Raw genomic sequence first — 22,294 nt, forward strand, 5'->3', positions numbered from 1 at the left:
TGAGAAGTGGGATGTTATGGGTTGTAAGAAGGTTGTGAATAAAAGTTATAGGATGGAAGCAAAGAAGAGTGAAGTATTGTCAATTTTTTTTTAGTGTAAGTGGCAAGTCTCGAACTTGTAACCTCTTACTTACATTCCATCTCGCGTACCATCTAATTCATCCCTTCCTCTCTAAGTTTCGCCCATAGTACAAGTAAAGTGTTCACGAACATGGTCGAGTTCAGTTCATTTGAGTTCGAAAAAAGATTGATGGTATAATAAATGAATCAAACTCAAACACAATGCTAGGTTCATTTAATAGTCGAGACGAGCACGAACCTATTCACAAACTATTCGAATAGTTCGTGAACACATATATAATGACAAAGAATAAATGAATATCAATATAAGTATATTTTCAAATATAGGATATATATTTCTTGTTTCATACAAAAAGTAATTATACATGAAGTTAATATTATTCAATTTGTAAAACAAAGAAGCATAATTAAATTTATTCTAAATCATGAATGATTTTTAAAATGCATAATTAAATAGTTTTCAAACTGAAATTGGAGTTAGAGCTCAAGCTCGTATTCGATTCATTTAATTTAACAAACTAACGTCGAATTTGAACTCAAACATATATACAAATTATTGAAGCGAATTTGAGCATCATTTATGGGTCATTTAATATTCGATCAAGGTCGAATAACACTCATATAATATGGGAACATATATCGAACATCATGTAATTAAATTGATTTGACTCGTGGAAAGCATATTATACAAGTATAATAAAAGTAAGAAAATCTGTGAACCTAAAATTAAATGGTAGAGAAATTAAATGGAAAGTAGATGAATGATTGCCGGCTAAGTAGAAAAAGGGAATAAAATTTTTTTGGCTAATTTGGCAAAGAGTAAAATAGTCCCCTGGGGTATTTGTACTTTTAATTTGCAAAACAGTCCCCGGTGCTGATTTGAATTATTTTAATTACTCATTGCAACCTCTACCCACCACTAGGCATCCACGGGCCACTCACTTTCAAACCGGTGACAAATCGACACTGTTGGGCTGCAACGAATCATCGCGTGCAGCCCTCCCCATTATTGCTATTGCGGTGGCCCATTGCACGCCACGTCCTTCAAAACCATTGCTTTACCTGCTGGAGACATCCGTACTGTCTCCACTATATAACCACTCCCCAAAACCCTCCAATAGTTAAACGAAAACACGTACGGCACATCCTCTGGTGCATGTTTGTGTCAGGAAGTGATTGATTGAAGGTGTAGCTGATGACGATGGATTGTTCTTTGAGACTAATTCACAATAGCCCTTTATCAACGACTGCTTTTTTACCTAAAAAAGTCAGGCTTTTTACCGTCAAATGCTCCTCCTCTCAGGGCTTCTCTTCTGTTGGTGGATATTGTTTCTATCCCTTTAATCTTTTGCACAATTTTTTCATATGGGTTGATGTTAGAAATCATATTTATGCTCGGAAATATGTGGATTTGTTGTTTCAAAATCAGAGCTTTATGAATTTTTATCAGGGTAAATGGTATGTGAATGGGATTTCCTGGATATTGACATTAATTATGTTTTCTATTATCTTTATTTGGGGAAAAGAGGAACATTGGTGGTGGGGCGGGCGAAGGGGATGAGGAGGGAAGACGGGTCTCTGCATATGTTGGTCCTTATATATTGTATCCTGCTCAGGACGCTTTTCCCATGTTGTAGTTTCTTTGCTCCAGTCGAAAAATAGTGATGAAATATTAAGAAAGTGAAAATTCAGGTTTAGCTGAAAGACCTTGGAAGGTAGCAGATGCTCGACTAGTGCTTGAGGACGGTTCAATTTGGAGGGCAAAATCGTTTGGTGCATCAGGAACCCAAGTTGGGGAAGTGGTTTTCAATACATCTTTAACAGGGTAAGATTCTATTTTTCACTAATAGTTCATAGTTCTTGTTTTTCGAAATTTTGAACAATATGCCTCAATGTGCAGGGAACTTGTTTTTAGCGGCGTCCCATTTGTTTATAGAACTAACAGTGCTAGCAATATACCTAATAAGCAACATTTGGCTTCGAAATTTGACTTCCTATCCTACGATATTTCTCTTGGTTCTGACCTCAGTGATGGAATTAAACTTCCTTTACATGTTTTAAATTTTTTTTTGACACATTCTGGGAATTGCTAAAGATAAATTTGGAGTTCAATTGGATTACATTTATATTTTACTTTCTTCTGAATGTATGGATTAAGTGACTTCAAATTCTAGGGCAATTTCAGTTATAAAGAACAACCAATTGCAGACATGGTGTGCATCCTTCTTGGAGAATTTTTATTTTGCTATCAATATGTGCAAGCAGTTGCTGCAATTCCGACGTTGTAATAATTATTTGAGAAAAGAGTTCTGAAATAAAATCTGTTAGAAGTTGGATTGAATCTGTATGTGGCAAGACAGTATAAACCATTGTTCAGAAAGTGAAGCTAGAAAGAAGCCATAACTAAATTTAATTCATAGTTCTTGCTATAACATGACCATTCATTGATGCTATGTTTCATGTTTTGGAGTGCCAGATAATTGGTGTGCACCTTTGAAGTATGCATAATCAAACTCTTTGCTGAAATCCGGAACACCATACATTCCCACCTATGATTTTATGACCATCAAATCTCATTGGAAGGAGAATAGATATAATAGGCGATCTAAAGAATAACATAATAGGATATTAGATCCTTCTGCAAAGTTTGAGGTAACATTCTTAGGTTAAGGGCTATAGAAAGCTAGTAGAAAGAGAAGGTAGATTGTGTTATCTTACAGTTAATTCTATATGGCTAATTGGAATGAATTGTCATCTTCGTATAATGTACTGGTTGAGGAATAAAAATGCACGAAAAATCATCGTTCGATTAATAAGAGTGTAGATGTACCAGCTTCCTGTTATTGAGCATGGTTGGGGACTTGCTTGTAGATACTCTTACAATTAGAGCATTATGGAAAACTACCACTTTGCTTTTGAAAACTTGCACCTTTTGCGCTATGAAAAGCAAAAATTCGTCCAAAAAACCTAATATAATTTTCTGATAAAATAACATAATCTAAGTTCATTGAAAATATAATTTTTACTAAAAAGCAGAAAGGAGTATTGGGAGAAGTTGAAAAATGTGAAAAGTTAAAAGGTATTTTCTTGCTGGCCTACTGCGAAGAAAGAATAAGAGATGAATATTGTGATGCTGCCTTAGATTGCAACATAAACATCCAGTGAAAATATAGTACCTTAAATAGTTAAGGAATATGCAGCTTATATGGCTAAAATTGTAGCATGATTATATAGAAATTGTAAAAATGAAGAAATCAACTGATCTGAAATTTGTAAAACTGTCAGTTATGGCAGAACTGTAAAGCAGAGATATGTTGAACCAAATAGACTTTTTTCTTGCTGCCCTGCTGCAAGGGAAGGATTAGAGATGAAAAATGCGATGTTAACTTAGCTTACACACAAACACCTTGTGAAAATATGGTACCTGAAATAGTTATAGGAGATGCACCTTTATGGCTAAAATTGTAAAGCACTTTTAAATTTACAAGAATTGACTTGTCTGAAATTTGTGAAACTGATGACCATATAAAAGAAACTTAAAGAGTTTGTGTTTGATATTAGGTTCTTGATTGAAATGCCTGGATATGGAGGCTGATATTATTGAGCATTTGCAGATCCTTATCAGCTTGGCATCATTCCTTTTTCTGCATTTAGCTTATGTATTCCTTTAAAATAGTCAATTCATTCTAAATGTAGCTTCATATGCTACATCTGTTTCCAAGATAAAAGAAATCTTCGTTTTCAGTCTGACCATAATTTTTATTGAGGTCTATCATTTGTATAATATTGCAGATATCAGGAGATCCTTACAGATCCTAGTTATGCTGGCCAGTTTGTTTTGATGACAAACCCCCATATTGGCAACACTGGCGTGAATTTTGGTGAGTGCATTCTCTGTCTCCCTGTGTTTTGCAATGAGAATTTCTTGTATGTTTCAACAAGGCTTAGAAAGCGCCTGGCTTGAGTCTGAGAATCTCCTTGTAGATGATGAAGAATCAGTGCAATGCTTTCTAGCAGGACTAGTAATCAGAAGCTTGAGCATCAGGTAGACTGCACTTCACAACTATGACATTTTAGGCTAGGCTGTTGCTATTCCCTTTCTGGGTGTAAGTATTGTCAAATTGTTTACTTCTTCCAAGCTTTTTCTAGTACCTCGAATTGGAGATGCGCAGAGACACTTAGTGACTATTTGGCAGCGAGGAACATCATGGGCATATGTGGGTAAAACTTCATGTGTTTTTAGTCATCAATTTATTTATTTATTTATTTTTTAGCCACGGCTTTAGTTTTGTCCATGCCTTTCCAAGTTGTGGACTGCTCTAAGTATATTCTTATTTTTATGGTATCCATGATGTAACAGATGATGTTGACACTCGTGCAATTACTCGGAGATTGAGAGACGATGGTAGCCTTATTGGTGTTTTAAGCACTGAAGAATTGAAATCAGATGAAGAACTCCTAGAAATTTCTCGTACTTGGGACATTGTAGGTGAGTGGTCTATCTAGTTTGAGTATCTTTTACAAAATCTGTGAACTTCTCTAAGATTGTAGTGTTGTTGAATGCCCTTGACTCTAGTTAATAGAGAATTTTATTGGGTTGTGATGCAACTTTTGCAGGTATTGATCTAATAAGTGGTGTCTCCTGTAAAACTCCTTATGAATGGGTTGATCGGACAGGTTCGGAGTGGGATTTCAACTTTAGTGCAAGGAGTAAGGAGAATTTACATGTGAGTATCAAGTGATCTGTTAGGAAACATGAACTCATACTTGTAGTTTAGAGACTAATTCTTTTCTGCTTACTTTGTGGATAAAGGTTGTTGCGTATGATTTTGGTATCAAACATAACATACTTAGGCGCCTAGCATCTTATGGCTGTAAAATCACTGTCGTTCCATCAACATGGCCAGCATCTGATACTTTAAAGATGAAACCAGATGGAGTTCTTTTTAGCAATGGTCCTGGAGATCCATCTGCAGTTCCTTATGCTGTTGATACCGTCAGAGAAATAATTGGAAAAATCCCAGTTTTTGGGATTTGTATGGGCCATCAATTACTTGGTCAAGCACTGGGGGGAAAAACGTTTAAAATGAAGTTTGGTCACCATGGAGGCAATCATCCAGTTCGTAACATCCGGAATGGCAGTGTGGAGATCAGTGCTCAGGTTTGTCTGTTTTACATTTGACTGACCCACAGAAAATAAATGCAATTTTCCTATTTAATACAAGACATACTGCAAATCTTTCAGTAGTCTTGTTTTCCTTGCTGTATGGTCCACGTTTCTTGAAAACCAATGATATACTTGACTTTGGAGCTGAATGGGTGTCAAAGTTAAATGATTTCCAATTTGTAGAGTTTGCATATGTTTCTTCATACATTATGCAAAACCTAAATCGTGCTCATCTTATAATTTTCTTTCATAACCTTGCATGTGGACTATTTACTTTCCTTGTTCTTTTTACAAATGCTTCCAGTTTGACTTCATTCTTGTCTGTGCAGAATCATAATTATGCTGTTGACCCTGCATCATTACCCAGTGGCGTAGAAGTGACCCATGTTAACCTCAATGATGGGAGCTGTGCTGGTCTTGCATTCTCCCAATTGAAGCTTATGTCTCTCCAATACCATCCTGAAGCGTCTCCTGGACCTCATGATTCAGATCCTGGTAATGTCTTTTGTTGCTTTAATTGACGTTGCAGACTTCTAAATGTTGCCAGTTCTCAATTAGAGCACGTTAAGAAGATTCATGGTCTTTTATGTGGATCAAAAAAGACACTTCATTTCTAACATATAAGCGTAATATGCATGTTCCCCTGTAATGTACACATATGTTTAGGTACATCCAAAATAAAAGATGCATGGAATTAGGTATATAGTATATGGAAATTGACCCCAGCTGTGGAACATGATTACGATTGATTCTTCATAACAACCATACGGTTCACTTTTCATCTGTATAATTGACTATACTTGAATCATTCTTGAATATTGAAGGTATTATAACGTTGTGCTTCTGATGAAAGAGGTGATATTCTGGAGACTATTTTTATAATGGTCAAATTGCTGCCATCATTTTGATGGTTTAAGCTATTATGGATCCCATAACATTCAGTTGAATTTATAGGGTACGAAGTATCAGATCCTTGGCTTTTCAATATGCTTAATCCAGTGGCAACATAATCTAAAAGTTTTAAGATATTGGCTTCACCTGAGATATGTAAAAGCTACCACCTTCCTTGTTTTCTTTTTCAATTTCACCCTATCAATCATGGATGGAGCAACTTTGGCAAACTTGCTAGTTTTCTTTTTGAAAACTAAAGATTAAGTGGGGAGGTCAGTGCAGGACTCAGGGAAAATTCTTCAATTCTGATAAGCATCTGGGCTAGATCATGTTTTTTTCCTAAAGTTCAGGTCATAAGAAAGAACGTTTCTTAGGGTACTTTCTAATGCACCAAAAGCAAAAAAGTTTCCGTTAGGGTACTTGCAATGCACCAAAAGTCTTAAAAAAAAAGAATAAACTTTTTCCCTGCTAATTTGTCATGAGGTGTTCAACTTGGTTATCTAATCTAATTAACATACGTGAATCAACGTCTTGAATTTGATATCTGCTGGATAATGTTTCTTGATGGAAAAAAATTAATAAAAGAAGTTTGTATTGAGACTCAAATTTCATTACTTCTTATTTCTATCAAATGTACTCCAACAGGCCAAGGGAGTAGCTTTGTGTCAGGCTCTCCTGTTAGTATATGCTGTTGCATGCTTTTATGTAATGTGCTTGTCATCTGATTGTCTTGTAACATATATTATTGCTGCAGTATTTGGGGAATTTATACAACTCATGAAGCAAGAAAAAGTAAAGGCCTGATGCAAATGCTTGATGGCAACAAATTTGTCGGGTAAGCAGCAATATCTTAACGTTTCCTGGATGATGATGAGGCTTGCATTGAAAGTGAGAGCATTCAGCCGCAGCAGTGTTGTAGCTCCAGAGATTGTAGGTCTCCTGCGTGATTTTCCCTTGCAGTTGTCTTGATTCGAGCACCTAAAAGGGAAAATGTTTTCTTCGATCTATTAGCTATTGTCATATCTAGTTGGTTTAAGTTGTGTTAATGTTCAATATTCAGTCAGCCTACGATTGTCTGGATGGTGTTTCTCTATGTAGGGACAACAACTGATAGAAATTTCTTGCACGTTGCTAGGTTGTTTTCCTGGAGAATGTACCAGACTTCCAGCTAGAGAAACAACGTAAAAGGAAAGTTGGAGATACTTAGTAGTAAATACCCCAATGCCTGAAATTTTTAGTAACAATTAATCATATTCTTTAGATCTTTCCCTTATACGGATCATGCTTAGAAGTGCTCATAATATTCAGCATTATCATCGCAGCAAGTAGTTTATACTTTCTATTACCTTATTGATCATAAAATGTCAAAACAGCTGTAGCAAGAAAGTTGCAGATTCTCACACAACGGATAAACATGTTTCTTTCTTGGCCAAATGATAGTATTACTATGTACAGAGAAATGGCCAACTGTATGAAGCAGGAAAAATGAAAAAAAAGGGGAAAAAGTTCTTAGCATATATTGCAGCAGCCAGATTCCTGACCAGCAATCTATTTTCCAGTATGCTCCCTCCCAAGCAAGCGCTTCTCGCGCCAAGTTTAAATACCGACATTCATTTATATTAGTAAACTTGAGAAGAGAAGGTTATCTTTACAGAATAGGAGCAACCGCCCCAATGTCATCTTGTGCACTCATTTTGAGCCACATGGGGAAGGAATTCACCCATTCAACATTTTTTAACCTGTTTCACCATAGAATGGAATTGCCTGACCTATAGACAAAAGAAAAGGTACAGTGCTGAAACATCCCTCTTAGCTGTTGTTTGTCCTGAAGGAAGGTGGCTGTGCTTGCATCATCCATTGCTCCATTGTTGATCCTATTTACTGCAGCTCGGCAGTCAGATTGCACCTCTGCTCTTCTCCAGCCTGGTTCTTGTGCCTTGCTCAAGGCCATTCTAATCGCTGCTTTCTCCTCCACATATGGTTCTCCTCTTTCCATCCCCAAGCTTTCAGAACTTTTCCATTGCTGTCTCTCGCTGTACCTGCCATTCCAATATTGATCAAGACCACACCTTCCCTAGGAAGCTTCCATGTTACTGCGTGTACTTTAGAGTAATGCCGATGATTGTGAAGAAGATAACGTGTAAGAATATCAGGGCAATAAATCTCCGTCGTGTTCGCCTAGATGATGAAACGCTTGACTGCTTAGTCTCAAGTTGCCCGTTGATTAGTAATTTGACAATTTATGAATGTGAGCGCCTGAAGACAAACAAGCTGATTAATCTTTGCGGATTGAAACAACTTCACATCGACGTAACTAATAATTCGCAAGTTTCACAATTACCAGGCCGTGAATTTTCGAATTACAGAGATGACAATCTAAGTACTGAATTGGATGCACCTAATCTTGAAGATGTCAGATTGAGTTCTTTGTTTCGACCATATTCTATGCATTTGTACAGATCTCAAGTTTTGAAGAAGTTACCGGTGGAGAAGACGCATATCCCGGGCACATTTTTTGGTGACTGGGTAGATAAGTTTCCTAATCTGAAGATTCTGGAATTAATGGATTGTTACGGCTTTGAAAGAATCAGTCTGAAAAGCCACTGCCTGGTGTACATGAAAATCATCTACTCTTCAATGTCAAACAGGCTGATGGAAGTCGAGGTTGAAAATTTCACTTGGCATCACTTTCGACAAACAGTGTAAAGTCACCACCAGCCACATGAATACAGATCTCCTGAATCATAATTTCTGCTGTTGAAGTTGAAACCATGCAGATTTTCATCAAAACATAGAGCTCATATCCGTCCTCGATGCTTGAGTGATACTTGAGATTTAATCAAACACTTGAGATTTATTTCCAAAATGGTTTGTCTATTTTCGAAAATCGAAACAATTGACAACCTCGAAAAGAATTAAACAACAAATATTATAGGATTTTTTTTGCTTTTCATATGAATTAAAATGTCAAATGAGTGCCACTAATAACTATTGGAATCCCATTAACAGAATTAGCCTACCTAATTTCTATTAGTACTATAATCTAAAATTTGAAAATCCAGCACTGAATAACCAAGTTAATTTCCATATTCGTGTCTTTCAGATTTTAAAGTGCTGATTCATACATTACTACGTATATAGTAGTTAAAAGAAAGGGGAATGGAAAAGAACTATAAAAATCCTATAAAGTATTTTTTCTTTTTTTCTTTTTTCTTTGAAAGGCTATAAAATTTCTCTATAAAGTATATGTTCTTTTTTTAGTACATTGGTTGATAAATGAATTTATAATAAACAAGTTAGTACACTGGTTGATAAAACAATTGACAACTTCAGAAAGAATTGATTTTTCCCAAAAAAAAAAAGAATAAACAATAATGTAAATGAGACAAGAGGAGGTATATTATACTGTATTTGCCATATGGAAAAGATTGAGCATGTGAATTTTCATAACTGCAGCCATTAGCTCAAAAACATAGATAAAGGACAATGGTCCAACCTCTTGCCTAAAAAAAGAAAGGCAACCAGCACATGCTAATAGCTTTTTATTCCTTTGCAAATCAAAGTCAGTAATCAATTATTTTCATGTTTTACTTGAGAATGTGCAAAAGGGAATAATGAGGTAAATAACAGACATAACCCTTTTTTTTTTTTTTTTTTGTTGGTAAGAACTGGCATAACCTTGATAAAGTGAATCTTAAAAGCTTTTTTTTATTGCCCTTATCCAAAATTTTCTAAAAAAGTGTATTTACGAATCATACTCAGCTGGCTGTCTCTAATGCTAATAAACTCAAAGTCCTTGTTTAAAATTTGCTTTGGAATCCAGCCAGGTAGGTCTTGCATGCTATGATGACATATCCTGCCCTGTCTATATGATGCCTAAATTGGTTTGCATCTTTTGTCTAAAGTTGTAATCCAACTGCTGGTCGTTTTTATGACAATTGCATACCATTTCTACACAAAATTCCTTAATGTTCTGTTTTAGAGGTGCAAAAACTTACAAGCTCAGCATTCAATCACAAACCCAAAATTTAGATCTATTTGGGGACTTGATAATTCTTTAGAGCTTTTTCCTCATTGGTTATCGAGGATAGGGCTTCAAATGAATCGATCCACTCACGGGTGGCTCGAGTCAAGTTCGGTTAACATTGAGTTTGAACTGACCAAGTCGAACTCGAGATCGAACTCGAGTTTTAAAATACTAAACTCATTAACTCGCGAGTCGATTCGAACTTAATTATATATATATATATATATTTTTTTTATTTTAATAGTAACAGTACATATATATATTTCTAATATTTTATTTATTTTTTTAGGCTCAAGCTCGAGTTTGAGTTTCTTAAAATTATGTTGAGACTCGGCTCAATTAGGTCGAAACTCGACTCAGCTCGGTTCATTTGCACCCCTAATTGAGGATGTCATGAAAATTTCAGCAATTCAACTTGTCATCACAGCTCCAATTTGAAGCTCCCCTTTTCTTGAAAACTTTCAATGCATATATTCTACGGACCACTGTTCATTCATGACATGTCAAATTTTCAAGAGAAACTGCATGAATGTGAAGTATTCCAAGTAGAACTGCATATTCATTTGCATATCTAATAGAAGTCTTTCCACTGAAAATGAAAGGATGCAGACTTCTTTCTCACTGTTTAAACGTTAGGGTTAAGCCCCTTGGGTTAAATGCTCCTGATTACGTTGTCTGGTGGCTGGTCACTTCCTTTTTTTTTTCCTAACCCTCTCTCTTGTCTTCAACCTTAAGGAAACTTCTCGGCAGCTTGCTGTTCAATCTCTTAGTCAGAAATAATATTAAGGAAACTTCTCGGCAGCTTGCTGTTCAATCTATTTGTCAGAAATAATACAAAAAATGGCCGACCAGACACTGTCAAGTTTTGAGCAGTGAATTTGACTCGCTTGGAAGCTCAATATTGACAAATTGAAAAGGAACCTGAAGTTGCTGCTGTTCAAAGCAAGAAGCCAACAAATAAAAAAACAAAGGATTTTCCTAGAATCCCAATTGAAATTTTTTTTTTTTTTCATCACAGTGGATATCTGGGGCCGAGGACTGATTACCGTACGCCCCAACTAATCCCACTGCGTGACCGCGAGAGGCTCCCTAACATCATCGGTCAATGGTAACGACTGGGATTCGATCCTTGGTTGGTGGCTCTCACCCAACTGGGCTACAACCACCGGACCGAACCCAGACTGGGCTAGAATCCCAATTGAAATGACCGCATAAAAAATGCTCAAAACTGTTCTAAGATGGAATTCTTGACGAATTCATATGCAATCCAGGCGAGTCCATGGCTGAAGAATTGTCTTCGAAGTTAAGGTTCAGAGTTCCTGACTGATCATTTTCCATATCATTTTCCATTAGGTCTCATCAGAACAAATTTCTGCATCACTCCTAAAATATTTTCTGAATTGGCCAAGACGAAAAATGTAGAGCACAGAAAGGCCGAGAGTAAAACAAATATTGACTAGCTCTAGAACAGAACAGAACCATAGCTGGTTTCTGTGATCGAGACAGTTGATGAAAATGAAGGACTTGGTTAAGACAAATTTTCAGGGAAATTAGCTTCAAGACAATCTGCAACACAAGGCAGACCACCAAGCCAATCGGATGATGATTTGAGGTGGAATTTATATATCACAAACTTGATGGCAAATGCCGCCATTGAGATAAAAAGACAAGCCAGCCTTCTTACGTGTAGAGAGGAATCAAGCACTGGACAGAACAAAATACATTAGACCAACTGAAAGCAAAACTCGAATAAAGATTCCCCACAAATCTTGAATGGATGAGCCAACCAAAAACTGGACCTTTGAATTGAATATTTCTAATCTACTCAAAAAGTACTAAGAAAGTTTCAATCCAGCATTAAATATAATTTCCGCAAATTGACACTAATATAAAATATCCTCGTACAATAAATATTAACATAATTGTTCCCAGGAAGAAAGAACTTCAAATATGACAACCAAATGGTAAATGGGAAAAAAAAAAAAAAGAAAACATCACAATCACTCTCCAACTATAAGCAACCAACTAAAATGACGCGGTTGAAGCCATAGGCAGCGGAGCAAGACAACGTCCATACATCCCAGCATCCATCGAGTGACAAAAATGCGAACTGCAGGAACTGCAGATACATCAGAATCACATAATGACGTCCCCTTCATGCCCCACTTGACAGTTTGATCAAATCAGGAAACCAGATTCACTTCTAATATGACATGAAAAACCAACTAAATGGGTGGAAAATAAAAGCTCACCACCCCAAGCGATAGTAGCAGCTTAAAAGCATTTCCTGTGGACGATTGAAGGGCCCGACTCTTCATATTCAGCCCTGGAAATCCACATCTGGTCATCGGAGAAAAGGCAACCATGTTAATTCAAAGTCTAATCAATAGCAACAACTTCAGTAAACAGTCAATGGAAGGGTGTCATAATTACCTGCTGGAATGTGCTGAGGGAAGCAAGGATTGACCCTCCAATCCAAACACTGTACTTTCTCTCTGGAGGTGCAACCACCTTGATCTTCATGCTGCTGGGAGCCAAGGCAGTGATTTCCTTGCTCATACGGTCAGCAATACCAGGGAACATAGTTGAACCACCACTGAGCACAATGTTACCATAGAGGTCCTTCCTGATATCAACATCGCACTTCATAATAGAGTTGTAGGTAGTCTCGTGGATACCAGCAGCTTCCATTCCTATGATAGAAGGCTGGAAGAGGACCTCGGGGCAACGGAATCTCTCATTTCCAATGGTAATCACTTGTCCATCTGGCAATTCATAGTTCTTCTCAAGGGATGAGCTGCTCTTGGCTGTTTCAAGCTCTTGCTCAAAGTCAAGAGCCACATAGGCAAGCTTTTCCTTGATGTCACGGACAATTTCCCGCTCTGCTGAGGTGGTGAACATGTACCCTCTTTCGGTAAGGATCTTCATGAGGTGATCTGTGAGGTCACGACCAGCAAGGTCGAGACGAAGAATGGCATGGGGCAAAGCATATCCTTCATAGATTGGTACAGTGTGACTCACACCATCTCCAGAATCCAGCACAATACCTAGCATGGAGTAAATAATATACATGTCAAAAACAGCCAATCAAAAAAATCATGAACTTCAATACACCAAAAGAAACTCAGCTTATGCTTACTAACCAGTCGTACGACCACTGGCATACAAAGAGAGAACAGCTTGAATGGCAACATACATGGCAGGAACATTAAAGGTCTCAAACATGATTTGGGTCATCTTCTCCCTATTGGCCTTGGGATTGAGAGGTGCCTCGGTGAGAAGCACTGGATGCTCCTCAGGAGCAACACGGAGCTCATTGTAGAAGGTGTGATGCCAAATCTTCTCCATGTCATCCCAGTTGCTAACTATACCATGCTCAATAGGGTACTTCAACGTCAAAATACCTCTTTTCGATTGAGCTTCATCACCTACATAGGCATCTTTTTGTCCCATTCCAACCATAACACCAGTATGTCTAGGACGACCAACAATACTAGGGAAGACAGCTCTTGGAGCATCATCACCAGCAAAACCAGCCTACAAAAGATTAACATAACTTTAAAATTGAAACCTACATACAAGCTTAATCTACATAGCCATTAAATATCAAAAGATTTTGCACTGAACTACTGAAATTTATAAACAGATCGAGACTAACCTTCACCATTCCAGTTCCATTGTCGCAAACAAGGGGCTGAATATCCTCGGCATCGGCCATCTCTTACAATACTGGAAAACCAATATACAGTGAAAGTAAACAATCAGCAAACCGTAACAAACCAAATAAACGAAAGCATTACCCAACTACAAACAGAATTCAAGAAAAGTCTAGAAAGAAACTAAAACAAAAAAATTATTCCGGATTTTAAATACATCGTACGAAGTCACCTTAAATAGTATATCGAGATTCAGGGTGCATGAATTTTATAGTATTCCAAACTCCAAAGCATAATCTCAGACAATTAACCAACCAATAGAACCAAATTACACTTTTAAGCCACCAAAAAACAATTTTTACTTTCTTTTTCCCAACCAAAAAGCTAATTTACTACAGATAGCACTAGATCTAGAAAAAGATAGAAAAGTTCAAGCAATTAAAACTCAGCCGATCAATGAAAAAAACCAAAAATTGAAGATACAAGTCAGGATAATGCATTAATCCAGCTCAGTTTGAATTTCAACAATAATCAATCAATAGATCTCAGTCCAATAAATCAATTACAGAAAGATCTCACCAAATTAAACTCCACTTCATCAAATTTTCTACCATTAATCAACAAAACCCAAAAGATTCCATCTTTATCCTACCCAGATACTTAAATTCTCGAAAGGGCATCAGCAGATCTCAAAAATCAAGTAAAAACACAAATAAAAGAACATATAAAACAGAACAGTTCACTAAAAAAATTGAACACTTGGCAAAAGATTCAGATCTATACTAAGTTTTCTTGCATACCCAAAAAGATTTAATCGATCTATAAGCAGATTTAAGCTCAAGAATGAAAGCCCACCTCAGAAATTTGAAAGGAGAATGGCTTTGATGGCTGGCTGGCTCTGCCTTTAGAATTTGGTCTTCCTTTCTAGGCAGACGACAGTAGCCTCGGTTGAAATGAAATGAACTGAAATTGAAGAGACGGCAATATATTTATACTACTAGACTAGAGCTAGTACAGTAACAGTTAGTGTGTTTGGACAGCCAATTATTTGGCCAAATATATTTGCTGACATCACCATTACAATTTCCAATACACCTTTTTATCTCACATACATCACATCACAAAAAGTGCTACAGTAAAAATATTTCACATAACTTACAATCCAAACACACTCACTGAGTGATGAGGGAGATAAGGGTTTAAATTTAAATGTTTTTGGCCTTTTCTTGAAAATGCAAATGAAATTGGTAAAAGCAGAGTTGATAAAGTTTGAAATTTGAAAAAGCCTTGGTAGGTGTGATAAAGTGACAAGTATGCCCTTTTGGTGGAACATAAATTAGTTGGAAAATGTTTTGTTATAGTACTAGAATAGTATGATGATACTCTAGTGGTCCTGCTTAATTACTTTGAGTAGTACAACAAGAATCCAAAAGTAGGGCATCAATATGAATTCCAACATTGGTACCCTACATTTTGTCCATTGTACCGTAACGAGAAAAAGTTGAATAACCCTGTTTGTATTGCTATTTTTTGAAATTTTTATAAAAAAAAAAATTATTGTAACGATTTAATGTGTGTAAAATAAACTGTGATTAAAAAATATATTTATTGAAAATGTAAAAATTTTTTGAAGAAAAATGGCATACAAATTTCCTAATGTTTTTATGAGTAAGCATATTTGATAGCATTAAATTTTAGAAGCGTAATAGATAGGCTAAAAATGTTAAATTGTAACTATGAGTTAGTTTGAGTAGATAGAAGGGATAATATTAGAAAACTCTCTTGAAGTTTTTCTTAATATCATTTGGCACCTCTAAGATTTTAGAAATATTAGTTACCTCCCCTAATGATTGTAAAAAGACTATATTAACCCTCATTTGCCACATAATTCACAACATATCAAATAAATGGAGCTCAAAAATTAAAAAGAAAAGAAATGGAAGTCACTTTTTTCTTCCCTTTTCTTCATCATTCTCTCTTACTCATATTTTTTGGATGATTATGCAATATTTTATTTGTAAATTATAATAAACTAAAATTTGTTTATCTTTTACTTTTTGTGACTGTGATAAAGTGATGTATGATTTATTTGCTTATTTTAAGTTGATTTCTATAATAATTGGTACAATTTAATGATTTGAACAAGGGTTGAGAAGATGTTGAGAAAAAAATAGAAATTCATAAGAAATCAGTTTTGAGCATATATAATAAAATTGATGCAAATGTATTTCTTTTCAAATATATTTTTTATTTTTTCAAATTTATATTTTTATGGAGTATAGCATTGTGATGTGGTAGTACTGCAAGAGATAATTTTTGAGGTGATAGTTTTCTTGAAGTAAACAAAGTGATTTAGAAATATGTGTGTTTGGATTGTAAGTTATTTGAGATATTTTTATTGTAGCACTTTTTGTGATGTGATGTATGTGAGATAAAAAGGTAATTGGAAAGATAAAAAGGTGTATTGGAAATTGTAATGGTGATGTAAGCAAATATATTTGGGCAAATAACTTACAATAGCAAGTGAAAGGGTAGTTTAGGGTTTTTTAAAATTTTGTTACACAAATAACAAAGTAAGGGAGGTAAGTAATATTTTTAAAAACCTTAGAGATGCCAAGTGATATTAAGAGAAACCTCAGGAGAGGTTTGTGATATTATCCCTAGATAAAATGTACTTATAAATTTTGAAGGCACACAATTTCAGGTTTAAAACTTCAGTCATGGATTATCATTAGTACTACTCATTGTCTCTGTGATGGATCCTCAAACTTGGAGCAGGATTAACTAAATGGCCACAGCAATTAACCCACTAGGCCACTTGATTGAAAAATAAAAAAGATTTAAAAGAAAGCCTTATTGTGGTTTTACTCCAAAAAGTACTCTAATATTCACTATAAATTCAAACTTAATTTGTTTTAAATAGGTTTCCAAAATTGCCATCCAACTATTATGGCTTGTGGGGGAAATTGCCACGCTTATCGACTCTCTTCCATTAGTCCATTTAGAACTATAACAACAATTGAGGCCACCTACATGGAGCTTTATGGATCATGTAAGCCAAATCAAAATTTTGTTATAGTTTAAGGTCTAAAATGGGTTGAAGAGCGTGTAGATAGTAAACATAAAATAAAAAAGGAAGATCTTCTAAACCTTTTGGTCCTATTATTCCATTATGCTAAAAAAAAATAAAGAAATTGTATCCACAAGGAACAGGAAAATTGAGAAAAAGCATGGTGCATTATGGTTTAAAACCAATTAACAAAAAAAATTATGGTTTAAACATTAACCTAGGACAAACGTTAGTTATTGATACTTAACAATTTTGTTTCTTCAAATATACTTATAAAAGATTGAAAAAAAAAACCCTATACAAAGATAAGAAATTCTTCTTTTTATCCCTTACAAGCCAAGTTTCCTATTTACCTAAATAACCATGTGTTATATCAGCTCAAATACCATCTTGTGGAACAAAAATTATGATTTAGTTTCACTATAAAAAACTTTGTAAAAGTTAAAGATTTGCATTACTTTGAGCAATTAAATTTCAATCGTGGCGAATGATGATTATAGGAATAGTTTTGAAAATCTATTAATCATATTGATTTTGTATATGTTTAAGTGGAATTTTTTTTAACTACTCCCTCCTTTGTATGCTTCCAACTTATGCCATAACAATTGTCATAAATTATTTCAGTTGCCTTTTTCTTTCTCATTGTGAAACAAGTAATAGTAGTAGTTTTTGTTCTTCAAAGGAAAACATTTAAAAAAATTATCAAACTTTATATACCACACACACACACACACACAAATTAACACCAAAAACCATGAGGGTGTTTTGGTCAAATCACAAGTTTAGAAGGAACTAAAATTCTGATTAAACACAAGTTTAGAGTAGAACACACGGATGGAAAACGGAATCATTTGGACCACGAGGGAGACAAAAGAGGGAGATGGTATGTGACCTGGAGCAACTAGGCAGCCTTTCAACGCGTTTCTCAGCCGTGTGATCAGACCTCCACCGTCGGATCAAATATCTTTCGGCTCGGACTTTCTTGGCTTTGACTGCTGGCGGCTAACCCGTTAAAGATCCCACTAGCGCCGGCTTCGCAAGCTCGCTTGGCTTTGAAGGCATTTGAACTGTGTTAGAACTAGGGTGTAATTGAACCGAACTGCTCGCGAGTAATTCAGTCAAAAACTTGGCTCAAACTCGCATTGACCGAGTTCGAGTAGCTCGATAAACCGAGCAAATCGAGTTTGAGTATCCGGATGCAATGATTGAAGGTTCGTCGAGTCTTATCGAGTTTTTTAATTTTAATTCTTTAATATATTATTATTATTATTATGAAATTATCCCTTATGCCCAAAAAAGTGGTTGAATTTACTAAATGTTTCAAGTCGTATGGAAATTTTTAAAGGACAATAATATCTTTTCACTCAAAAATTGTCAAGAAAATGAAAATTTCTGACTCCAGCTCGATAAGGCTCGCATTAACTCGAGCCAATGTGAGTCGAGCTCGAGTTCTGTGAGCAATCATCGGGCTCGAACTTGAGTTCCAATATCCTTATTGCATGTCGAGTCGAGTTCTAGTATGATGATATTCGAGTTCAATTCGACTCTATTACAGCCCTAATTAGAATCATATGTTCGTTTCGATTAGCTGTTTTTTATGGTGTTTTTAAAATATTTTACCGTAGCAATGTAGGTGAAAAACTTTTACTGTAGATAAGGTTGTTTTTATGCTATTTTTTATGTTTTTGAGATTGTTTTTGATATTTTTTGTGGTTGTCTTTAAAAAAATGACCAATCCAAATGCTTTGCGGTCCAGCTCATCTCGGCTTAGCCGACATTTGAATTCTTGGCTTTCTGGAGGGGCTTTTTGATGGGTTGATTATTTATACAATTAGCGATCAATCCACTGTACTTTTTTTTTATTTATAAACACTATACCCTTTTTGCAATAATTCAATCAGGCAGCGATGATGATTTTTTAATATGATTGAAATAACAAGATATTAAATTTGTATTCTAAAACACAAGTATTAAAATAAACATCAATTTATATTCATGCATATTTAAAACAAAAACTATAAAATAATTTTTGTCCTCACAATAAAAATTAAAGATGATGCTTTTATTAATGATATGCAAAACCAATTTCTTAATGATAATATTGACATAATAATATAAAGTCCTATGATTGAATAATTTAATACACATGTTGAATATGCAAGGATTACAAAACTAATGGTGACATTCGTGAAATTTAGAATAAACGAATGGTTAATAGGGGATAAAAGCATGTAAAGTTTTCACTCAATGAACCTCTCATACACACCAAAGGTTAATTGCATTATGTATAAACTATTAGTGGTTTGTTGTTTGCCCCTAAATTATTAATTAACAATTTTATACCTTTTTTTTTTTATAAGTAAGAGATTTTGAATTCAAGATCTCATACTTATAATTCTTCCTATCTTGCTATCCAATCTAACGATCTCCCAAATTATTATACTTAAATAGCTTAAGATACCAAATTAGTTAACACTTACAAATTTTGCTAGCACTTTTTTCGATGAAGAATACTTTAGTGCCCCTAAACGAATAAATTAGTGAAGATGGCTACCAAAATATGCTGATTTCAAACGGACTTATATAATGTGATACGAAATTATTACACATAGTAAGAATATTAAATTTCTACCAATGATAATTTAGGAGCTGCAAATAAATGATCATTCACAGGGCGCAATATTGCTAATCTAACACCAAAATATAATAAAATCGGTCCGGCTAATCCGTGCCCAATTGGCACTTGTTAATATGGATAAAATTATCATAATTGAAGAATTTTAGCATTTAAGAGGTGATGTCTTCAATTTTAGAAAACTTCCGGTAAGAAAAAAATTTTACAAACAAAAAATATACATTTCAAATAAATCAACAAAGATGTTTTGAAATTAAGTTTGATGTGGCTGTTCGTGCTTCAAGTTCATCTTTTTCTTTTTTTTTTTCATTGTTTAGTTACCTTTTTGAAAATCTAATAATTCTTTTTCGTAAAACTGAGAACAAAAGTGTAGTTAACTTTGTGCTATTTTTTTTGGGTCTAAAAGATGCATAATACTGTCAAGGTTCCTAAAGTGACTTATTGTTGCACTTTTATTTTTTTAAACAATAAAGAGATGATAGGTTCCTAGATTCTAAACCAAACCAAAACAAGGCCATTATGGCTTACAATAAATAAATAAGAAGACCATTATGACTTTGGAACTTTTTATCCCCATAAAATGACAAATTAAAAGAAAAAAATACAATTTATTTAGAAGACAACACAGAATTATAAATTTTTAAGACCTGTAAAAAAAATCAAAAAAAAAATTAAAAAAATCAACAAAGCAAGTAAATCATATATGATATTCTAATTCTCCTAATAAAACAAATTATATGTGCTTGGTTTGATAAATTTGCTTTTAGAGGAAAAGGTTAAGTATGCTATTTAACATGTGAATCCTTTAAAAATAACTCTTCAAAAAATGAAATAATTAATGCATTCATTAAGCTAGTTATTTCTTATCCATATTAATGGGTGCACAAAAAATCCCTAAAAGTATAAGTAAAAAATCCTCTTTGTGGAGGCATGATTATATGGGATGTGCAAAAAAATATACTTCTAATTGGGGTGAGAACAATTTGAAGCTTAGATGAGGTCAACGCTGTTAGATTCCAAATATGGGCAGCTAATCTAAACACACAGACACACACACACATACATACATACATATATTTATGTTATGAAATTTTTTATTTTATTTCATCATTTTCCCTCTTCTAAGTGACCTGCCTACTTGAAGAGAATTAATAGGTTAATGGATACTTAGGTTTTTATCATTTTCACACACAACTCTTCTCCAATCTATTTTGCTCATAATTTCTCTCTCTCTTCTACCAACTTGTATCTCTTTTAATAAATTTGAATTATTCTTTTTATCCGTATATGGTAACTTTGTTTAGTGTGAGTTTAGTTATTACATCAGTAAATTCATTGAATTTGTTAGAAACTAATAAATCTTTCATGAATAAATAAATTGCTTGCATTTTTTTCTTTAACTGAAATGAGTAGAGGTAGGTGTGTAAACATTCTAAAGTTTAACCTTTATCTTAAAGAATACTTGCTATTTTCTTATACATTGTTGTATTTAATTAATATTATCATATTATATTAAAATACATATAAAAGTTTTTAACTATTAAAATGTTTGGAATACAATAATTTTCTAATATAAATAAGAATAATATACAAGGATATTGTTAATCAATTATTCATACGTTTCGTCAATTCATAATTGACAGGAAATATTGTTAATCAACTATTCTGTGCTAATGCACAGAATAAATACTAGTTGCAAAATCCAAAAATATTGGATTCTTTTTAATTAATTGTTTGCGTTTTACATATATGCTACGTTTCTAGCACCTTTCCATTCCCTCCAAATGGTGAAATTTCTGTGTGGTACAATTTTGGAAGTGTGCGCATAAGGTTAATTTTAACTTTTAAGGGTAAAATACGATAAAATCCTCCTAAAGATTTCCTTTTTTTTTTTGAGGGAAACCTCTTCTTCTTTCAATTGCGACATTTAGTCCTATTAATATGTAACCTAGGTCAAATTTACAATAACATGTTAGCTATTTGTCAATTAATTCAACGGATCTTTAATACTATCACAATTGGTGGTAGAACAATACCACTTTGATTAACATCCAAGTATCCCTTTTTTTCACTGAAGATCTAGAAGCAAAACCAAGAGCACTTGCTCCTCCTGTCAACACTGTAGAATTGTTGAAATTAATCACAAGCCTCCAAGATAGTGCAACCAAGTTGTCATGCTTTTCAACGGCTGATCATTAATGAAAAAACAAATGGAATGTTAGGTTAAATAACCTTAGCTACAGGGATAATTTGGGTAATAGATACCAGTTCATGTCCATTTAGTTGATTGAAGACCAATGAGATGGAGAAGATTTGAATCAGTTTGAAAATTTTAGGTGGCCAAGTGCTGCAATTTTGAAAAACAGGTTGGCAAAGTGGAACAGAAAGATATAAAAATTAAAGGGTTTGTCTAATGGGTATCCGCTAAAATATATTTCAGGTGTCATATTTTTGGTAATATAAGATTAAATAGGAAAAGTAAATATATATATAAAGAAGTGTAGGTAAAATTAAATAAGAAAAATATATAAATGTGAGGGAAGGTAATAATTGTTAGTAAATACACATACACAGTAAGTTAAGTGAATTTTAGATGTGTTAACGCATGCCCAATGGATATCTGGTAGTAAAATAAAAACTTAAAATATGATTACGTGAATTAAATGATAAAGAATAAAAAGGAAGATGCCCATTTTATAACCGCCCTTTATTGTTCCTCTCTTCCATGGATAAAGTTAATCGTATGGCTCATACTATTCGCTTTGAAA

The 22,294-nt window shown here is 34.4% G+C and overlaps 2 protein-coding genes across 4 annotated transcripts; one reads left to right on the forward strand and one right to left on the reverse strand.

Annotated features, from left to right (window-relative positions):
• The first annotated feature begins 1,122 nt into the window (after nucleotides 1–1,122).
• Nucleotides 1,123–7,411, forward strand: LOC113701885 (carbamoyl phosphate synthase small chain, chloroplastic). The gene is made up of 10 exons (XM_027222769.2): nucleotides 1,123–1,399; nucleotides 1,773–1,905; nucleotides 3,873–3,961; nucleotides 4,065–4,125; nucleotides 4,230–4,297; nucleotides 4,441–4,569; nucleotides 4,698–4,807; nucleotides 4,894–5,241; nucleotides 5,577–5,742; nucleotides 6,893–7,411. The coding sequence occupies exons 1-10, from the start codon at nucleotides 1,276–1,278 to the stop codon at nucleotides 6,940–6,942; spliced, it is 1,278 nt and encodes a 425-aa protein (XP_027078570.1). The 5' UTR covers nucleotides 1,123–1,275; the 3' UTR covers nucleotides 6,943–7,411.
• A 4,611-nt stretch (nucleotides 7,412–12,022) lies between these two features.
• Nucleotides 12,023–14,815, reverse strand: LOC113701041 (actin-7). 3 transcript variants are annotated; one of them, XM_027221492.2, is made up of 6 exons: nucleotides 14,677–14,815; nucleotides 13,824–13,894; nucleotides 13,309–13,702; nucleotides 12,599–13,212; nucleotides 12,418–12,505; nucleotides 12,023–12,275 (listed from the first exon to the last, which is right to left on the reverse strand). In XM_027221492.2, exons 2-5 carry the CDS (start codon nucleotides 13,881–13,883, stop codon nucleotides 12,440–12,442), a joined length of 1,134 nt encoding a protein of 377 aa, XP_027077293.1. In that variant the 5' UTR covers nucleotides 13,884–13,894; nucleotides 14,677–14,815; the 3' UTR covers nucleotides 12,023–12,275; nucleotides 12,418–12,439. The 3 variants fall into 3 exon arrangements, with proteins under 3 accessions (XP_027077293.1, XP_027077294.1, XP_027077292.1); XM_027221493.2 differs by having other exon boundaries at nucleotides 12,023–12,284; XM_027221491.2 differs by having other exon boundaries at nucleotides 12,023–12,505.
• Between the last annotated feature and the right edge of the window lie 7,479 nt (nucleotides 14,816–22,294).

Source organism: Coffea arabica, chromosome 7e (assembly GCF_036785885.1).
Source record: "Coffea arabica cultivar ET-39 chromosome 7e, Coffea Arabica ET-39 HiFi, whole genome shotgun sequence".
NCBI classification, from domain to species: Eukaryota; Viridiplantae; Streptophyta; class Magnoliopsida; order Gentianales; family Rubiaceae; genus Coffea; species Coffea arabica.

Bases quoted from the DNA above. Each gene is read 5' to 3' on its own strand.
- LOC113701885 (XM_027222769.2), top strand. From the start codon at position 1,276: ATGACGATGGATTGTTCTTTGAGACTAATTCACAATAGCCCTTTATCA. The intron at 4,570-4,697 runs GTGAGTGGTCTA...CAACTTTTGCAG, and splicing joins TCGTACTTGGGACATTGTAG to GTATTGATCTAATAAGTGGT. The intron at 5,743-6,892 runs GTAATGTCTTTT...TTATTGCTGCAG, and splicing joins ACCTCATGATTCAGATCCTG to TATTTGGGGAATTTATACAA.
- LOC113701041 (XM_027221492.2), bottom strand. From the start codon at position 13,883: ATGGCCGATGCCGAGGATATTCAGCCCCTTGTTTGCGACAATGGAACT. The intron at 13,213-13,308 runs GTTAGTAAGCAT...ACTCCATGCTAG, and splicing joins TGCCAGTGGTCGTACGACTG to GTATTGTGCTGGATTCTGGA. The intron at 12,506-12,598 runs GTAATTATGACA...TCCGATGACCAG, and splicing joins CCCTCAGCACATTCCAGCAG to ATGTGGATTTCCAGGGCTGA.